This window comes from Rattus norvegicus, chromosome 6, assembly GCF_036323735.1.
Source record: "Rattus norvegicus strain BN/NHsdMcwi chromosome 6, GRCr8, whole genome shotgun sequence".
In the NCBI taxonomy this organism is placed as follows: Eukaryota; Metazoa; Chordata; class Mammalia; order Rodentia; family Muridae; genus Rattus; species Rattus norvegicus.
This window is the reverse complement of record NC_086024.1, coordinates 139,568,049-139,575,962: the sequence shown is the minus strand read 5'-3', so window position 1 is coordinate 139,575,962 and position 7,914 is coordinate 139,568,049. Positions and strand designations below refer to the sequence as shown.

Genomic DNA, 7,914 nt, shown 5'->3' with positions numbered 1-7,914 from the left:
CAGGTCTACAGCACTCCTGACACACAGGCTTATAGGACGGTCTAGCCACTGTCAGAAATAGCAGAACAAAGTAACACTAGAGATAATCTGATGGCGAGAGGCAAGCGCAGGAACCCAAGCAACAGAAACCAAGACTACATGCCATCATCGGAGCCCAATTCTCCCAACAAAACAAACATGGAATATCCAAACACACCAGAAAAGCAAGATCTAGTTTCAAAATCATATTTGATCATGATGCTGGAGGACTTCAAGAAAGACATGAACACACTTAGGGAAACACAGGAAAACATTAATAAACAAGTAGAAGCCTACAGAGAGGAATCGCAAAAATCCCTGAAAGAATTCCAGGAAAACACAATCAAACAGTTGAAGGAATTAAAAATGGAAATAGAAGCAATCAAGAAAGAACACATGGAAACAACCCTGGATATAGAAAACCAAAAGAAGAGACAAGGAGCTGTAGATACAAGCTTCACCAACAGAATAGAAGAGATGGAAGAGAGAATCTCAGGAGCAGAAGATTCCATAGAAATCATTGACTCAACTGTCAAAGATAATGTAAAGCGGAAAAAGCTACTGGTCCAAAACATACAGGAAATCCAGGACTCAATGAGAAGATCAAACCTAAGGATAATAGGTATAGAAGAGAGTGAAGACTCCCAGCTCAAAGGACCAGTAAATATCTTCAACAAAATCATAGAAGAAAACTTCCCTAACCTAAAAAAAGAGATACCCATAGACATACAAGAAGCCTACAGAACTCCAAATAGATTGGACCAGAAAAGAAACACCTCCCGTCACATAATTGTCAAAACACCACACGCACAAAATAAAGAAAGAATATTAAAAGCAGTAAGGGAAAAAGGTCAAGTAACATATAAAGGGAGACCTATCAGAATCACACCAGACTTCTCGCCAGAAACTATGAAGGCCAGAAGATCCTGGACTGATGTCATACAGACCCTAAGAGAACACAAATGCCAGCCCAGGTTACTGTATCCAGCAAAACTCTCAATTAACATTGATGGAGAAACCAAGATATTCCATGACAAAACCAAATTTACACAATATCTTTCTACAAATCCAGCACTACAAAGGATAATAAATGGTAAAGCCCAACATAAGGAGGCAAGCTATACCCTAGAAGAAGCAAGAAACTGATCGTCTTGGCAACAAAACAAAGAGAATGAAAGCACACAAACATAACCTCACATCCAAATATGAATATAACGGGAAGCAATAATCACTATTCCTTAATATCTCTCAATATCAATGGCCTCAACTCCCCAATAAAAAGACATAGATTAACAAACTGGATACGCAACGAGGACCCTGCATTCTGCTGCCTACAGGAAACACACCTCAGAGACAAAGACAGACACTACCTCAGAGTGAAAGGCTGGAAAACAACTTTCCAAGCAAATGGTCAGAAGAAGCAAGCTGGAGTAGCCATTCTAATATCAAATAAAATCAATTTTCAATTAAAAGTCATCAAAAAAGATAAGGAAGGACACTTCATATTCACCAAAGGAAAAATCAACCAAGATGAACTCTCAATCCTAAATATCTATGCCCCAAATACAAGGGCACCTACATACGTAAAAGAAACCTTACTAAAGCTCAAAACACACATTGCACCTCACACAATAATAGTGGGAGATTTCAACACCCCACTCTCTTCAATGGACAGATCATGGAAACAGAAATTAAACAGTGATGTCAACAGACTAAGAGAAGTCATGAGCCAAATGGACTTAACGGATATTTATAGAACATTCTATCCTAAAGCAAAAGGATATACCTTCTTCTCAGCTCCTCATGGTACTTTCTCCAAAATTGACCATATAATTGGTCAAAAAACGGGCCTCAACAGGTACAGAAGGATAGAAATAATCCCATGCGTGCTATCGGACCACCACGGCCTAAAACTGGTCTTCAATAACAATAAGGGAAGAATGCCCACATATACGTGGAAATTGAACAATGCTCTACTCAATGATAACCTGGTCAAGGAAGAAATAAAGAAAGAAATTAAAAATTTTTTAGAATTTAATGAAAATGAAGATACAACATACTCAAACTTATGGGACACAATGAAAGCTGTGCTAAGAGGAAAACTCATAGCGCTGAGTGCCTGCAGAAAGAAACAGGAAAGAGCATATGTCAGCAGCTTGACAGCACACCTAAAAGCTCTAGAACAAAAAGAAGCAAATACACCCAGGAGGAGTAGAAGGCAGGAAATCATCAAACTCAGAGCTGAAATCAACCAAGTAGAAACAAAAAGGACCATAGAAAGAATCAACAGAACCAAAAGTTGGTTCTTTGAGAAAATCAACAAGATAGATAAACCCTTAGCCAGACTAACGAGAGGACACAGAGAGTGTGTCCAAATAAACAAAATCAGAAATGAAAAGGGAGACATAACTACAGATTCGGAGGAAATTCAAAAAATCATCAGATCTTACTATAAAAACCTATATTCAACAAAATTTGAAAATCTTCAGGAAATGGACAATTTCCTAGACAGATACCAGGTATCGAAGTTAAATCAGGAACAGATAAACCAGTTAAACAACCCCATAACTCTAAGGAAATGGAAGCAGTCATTAAAGGTCTTCCAACCAAAAAGAGCCTAGGTCCGGACGGGTTTAGTGCAGAATTCTATCAAACCTTCATAGAAGACCTCATACCAATATTATCCAAACTATTCCACAAAATTGAAACAGATGGAGCACTACCGAATTCCTTCTACGAAGCCACAATTACTCTTATACCTAAACCACACAAAGACACAACAAAGAAAGAGAACTTCAGACCAATTTCCCTTATGAATATCGACGCAAAAATACTCAATAAAATTCTGGCAAACCGAATTCAAGAGCACATCAAAACAATCATCCACCATGATCAAGTAGGCTTCATCCCAGGCATGCAGGGATGGTTTAATATACGGAAAACCATCAACGTGATCCATTATATAAACAAACTGAAAGAACAGAACCACATGATCATTTCATTAGATGCTGAGAAAGCATTTGACAAAATTCAACACCCCTTCATGATAAAAGTCCTGGAAAGAATAGGAATTCAAGGCCCATACCTAAACATAGTAAAAGCCATATACAGCAAACCAGTTGCTAACATTAAACTAAATGGAGAGAAACTTGAAGCAATCCCACTAAAATCAGGGACTAGACAAAGCTTCCCACTCTCTCCCTACTTATTCAATATAGTTCTTGAAGTTCTAGCCAGAGCAATCAGACAACAAAAGGAGATCAAAGGGATACAGATCGGAAAAGAAGAGGTCAAAATATCACTATTTGTAGATGACATGATAGTATATTTAAGTGATCCCAAAAGTTCCACCAGAGAACTACTAAAGCTGATAAACAACTTCAGCAAAGTGGCTGGGTATAAAATTAACTCAAATAAATCAGTTGCCTTCCTCTATACAAAAGAGAAACAAGCCGAGAAAGAAATTAGGGAAACGACACCCTTCATAATAGACCCAAATAATATAAAGTACCTCGGTGTGACTTTAACCAAGCAAGTAAAAGATCTGTACAATAAGAAATTCAAGACACTGAGGAAAGAAATTGGAGAAGACCTCAGAAGATGGAAAGATCTCCCATGCTCATGGATTGGCAGGATTAATATAGTAAAAATGGCCATTTTACCAAAAGCAATCTACAGATTCAATGCAATCCCCATCAAAATACCAATCCAATTCTTCAAAAGTTAGACAGAACAATTTGCAAATTCATCTGGAATAACAAAAAACCCAGGATAGCTAAAGCTATCCTCAACAATAAAAGGACTTCAGGGGGAATCACTATCCCTGAACTCAAGCAGTATTACAGAGCAATAGTGATAAAAACTGCATGGTATTGGTACAGAGACAGACAGATAGACCAATGGAATAGAATTGAAGACCCAGAAATGAACCCACACACCTATGGTCACTTGATTTTTGACAAAGGAGCCAAAATCATCCAATGGAAAAAAGATAGCATTTTCAGCAAATGGTGCTGATTCAACTTTGAGGGCAACATGTAGAAGAATGCAGATTGATCCATGCTTATCACCCTGTACAAAGCTTAAGTCCAAGTGGATCAAGGACCTCCACATCAAACCAGACACACTCAAACTAATAGAAGAAAAACTAGGGAAGCATCTGGAACACATGGGCACTGGAAAAAAATTTCCTGAACAAAACACCAATGGCTTATGCTCTAAGATCAAGAATCGACAAATGGGATCTCATAAAACTGTAAAGCTTCTGTAAGGCAAAGGACACTGTGGTTAGGACAAAACGGCAACCAACAGATTGGGAAAAGATCTTTACCAATCCTACAACAGATAGAGGCCTTATATCCAAAATATACAAAGAACTCAAGAAGTTAGACCGCAGGGAAACAAATAACCCTATTAAAAAATGGGGTTCAGAGCTAAACAAAGAATTCACAGCTGAGGAATGCCGAATGGCTGAGAAACACCTAAAGAAATGTTCAACATCTTTAGTCATAAGGGAAATGCAAATCAAAACAACCCTGAGATTTCACCTCACACCAGTGCGATTGGCTAAGATCAAAAACTCAGGTGACAGCAGATGCTGGCGAGGATGTGGAGAAAGAGGAACACTCCTCCTTTGTTGGTGGGATTGCAGACTGGTAAAACCATTCTGGAAATCAGTCTGGAGGTTCCTCAGAAAATTGGACATTGAACTGCCTGAGGATCCAGCTATACCTCTCTTGGGCATATACCCAAAAGATGCCTCAACATATAAAAGAGACATGTGCTCCACTATGTTCATCGCAGCCTTATTTATAATAGCCAGAAAATGGAAAGAACCCAGATGCCCTTCAACAGAGGAATGGATACAGAAAATGTTGTACATCTACACAATGGAATATTACTCAGCTATCAAAAACAACGAGTTTATGAAATTCGTAGGCAAATGGTTGGAACTGGAAAATATCATCCTGAGTGAGCTAACCCAATCACAGAAAGACATACATGGTATGCACTCATTGATAAGTGGCTATTAGCCAAAATGGTTGAATTACCCTAGATCCCTAGAACAAACGAAAGTCAAGACAGATGATCAAAATGTGAATGCTTCACTCCTTCTTTAAATGAGGAAAAAGAATACCCTTGGCAGGGAAGGAAGAGGCAAAGATTAAAACAGAGACTGAAGGAACACCCATTCAGAGCCTGCCCCACATGTGGCCCATACATATACATCCACCCAATTAGACAAGATGGATGAAGCAAAGAAGTGCAGACCGACAGGAGCCGGATGTAGATCTCTCCTGAGAGACACAGCCAGAATACAGCAAATACAGAGGCGAATGCCAGCAGCAAACCACTGAACTGAGAATAGGTCCCCTATTGAAGGAATCAGAGAAAGAACTGGAAGAGCTTGAAGGGGCTCGAGACCCCAAAAGTACAACAATGCCAAGCAACCAGAGCTTCCAGGGACTAAGCCACTACCTAAAGACTATACATGGACTGACCCTGGACTCTGACCCCATAGGTAGCAATGAATATCCTAGTAAGAGCACCAGTGGAAGGGGAAGCCCTGGGTCCTTCTAAGACTGAACCCCCAGTGAACTAGTCTATGGAGGGAGGGCGGCAATGGGGGGAGGGTTGGGAGGGGAACACCCATAAGGAAGGGGAGGGGAGAGGGGGATGTTTGTCCGGAAACCGGGAAAGGGAATAACACTCGAAATGTATATAAGAAATACTCAAGTTAATAAAAAAAATCTAAAAAAATAATAAAAGAAAAGAATCCAAGAGAAAGAATTTCTGGGGGAAAATATCCCCAATTCCATCCTAAATCCTCTAGTGCAATTTACAAAGATATACAATTGCATTGAGGATAAGGTAATCTGTTCTACTTCTATTGCATGAATAAGGATTCACCTACTATAAACATCCCTATCTCCCTGACCCTTTTTTTTTTACCTCCAAGGCCTGCACAATGTGACTACTACTTTCTATCTTTTATTTAGAATTGGAAATCAAAACATTAACAAGGAAAATTTCATCAATTTTCAGCTCCATTTTTTCTAAGCACAAAGGTAATCTCAAGCACATGGAGAAGAAGCTAGAAATTCTGCCTTGCACTTCCTTTTATCTTTTCAGGATCCTCCCTTGATGCAAAGCAGCCCTCAGGCTCACAATGAAAGCCCAGGCCTAGCTGAGGAGCCACATCTCCTTCTCACTAGAGCCTCCATCACAGAATGGCTGTCCTGGTGCTGTTGCTCTGCCTGGTGACATTTCCAAGCTGTAAGTGTTTCAGAGTTTCAGGAGAGGACCTCAGGCACTTAATCTATAGGATGAAAGACTAATGGTAATGTTGCTTGTCCCCAGGTGTCCTGTCCCAGGTGCAACTGAAGGAGTCAGGACCTGGTCTGGTGCAGCCCTCACAGACCCTGTCTCTCACCTGCACTGTTGCTGGGTTCTCACTGACCAGCTATAATGTGCACTGGGTTCGACAGCCTCCAGGAAAGGGTCTGGAGTGGATGGGAGTAATCTGGAATACTGGAGGCACACGGTATAATTCAGCTCTCAAATCCCGATTGAGCATCAGCAAGGACACCTCCAAGAGCCAAGTTTTCTTAAAAATGAACAGTCTGCAAACAGAAGACACAGCCACTTACTACTGTGCCAGAGACACAGTGAGAGAAGTCCAGTGTGAACTTGCACAAAAAACTACCCTACAGGGATTCTTAGGACCAGCAGGGGGCGCTGAGGATCAACACTTTCTTTCCAGGATCACTTCAAAATCTAGAAATTTGTGCCCTATGCTGTTTGAACATGGGTTTTAGTGTTAAAGAAATGGACACTTCTTCCAGCCATGGAAATTCTCTAGAACATGCTTTCAGTGTCATACCCTATTAAACTTCTTGTTTTTTCACACAATAGAAGAATACTTAAGTGGTTCTATAATCTAACAGAGTAAAATAAGAACAAATCATTCAATTGATATTTATGAAGAAAACTCAGTGAAATGCTGTGGTTGAGGACAGTCTCAAGATTAGGTAATATATTGTTTCTCTCATGACTGCAGTTTTAATAACATTTCCAATGTTTACTTAAATGATATTTGAAGACAATTGCATTCATCTTCTCTAACACAAAGTTATCAAATATATGTCCACAATTTAATGATGAAACAATTAGCACATTGAGTGCTAACCCGTGGTATCTTCTTTCAGTATATAAAGAACACAATACATTGTTATTAACTGTGGCCAGCATCCATACATATTATTACTGAAAGAATCCTTTCCATCTAACGGACTAGTCTTCTAGGTAGCAATGGAGAGCCTAGTAAGAGCACCAGTGGAAGGGGAAGCCCTTGGTCCTGCCAAGACTGAACCCCCAGTGAACGGGAGGTGAACCCCCTCCTCCCAGGAGGGTGGTAATAGGGGGAGGATGAGGAGGGGAACACCCATACAGAAGGAGAGGGTGGGTTAGGGGCATGTTGGCCTGGACACCGGACACCGGGAAGGGGAATAACCATCAAAATGTACATAAGAAACCATCAAAGTGATCCATTATATAAACAAACTATAAACACATGATCATTTCATTAGATGCTGAGAAAGCATTTGTCAAAATTTAACACTGCTTCATGATAAAAGTCCTGGAAAGAATAGGAATTCAAGGCCCATTCCTAAACATAGTAAAAGCCATATACAGCAAACCAGTAGCTAACATTAAACTAAGTGGAGAGAAACTTGAAGCAGTACCACTAAAGTCAGGGACTAGACAAGGCTGCCCACTCTCTCCCTACTTATTCAATATAGTTCTTGAAGTACTAGCCAGAGCAATCAGACAGCAAAAGGAGATAAAAGGAATACAGATTTGAAAAGAAGAAGCCAAAATATGACTATTTGCAGA

General features: G+C 39.9%; 1 gene segment (V, D, J or C); it reads left to right on the top strand.

Moving 5' to 3' along the window:
* The first annotated feature begins 6,217 nt into the window (after positions 1-6,217).
* On the top strand, positions 6,218-6,836 carry LOC134479190 (Ig heavy chain V region PJ14-like). The segment is given in 2 exon segments: positions 6,218-6,294; positions 6,379-6,836. Coding segments are annotated over 2 exon segments (504 nt in total).
* Positions 6,837-7,914: the final 1,078 nt, after the last annotated feature.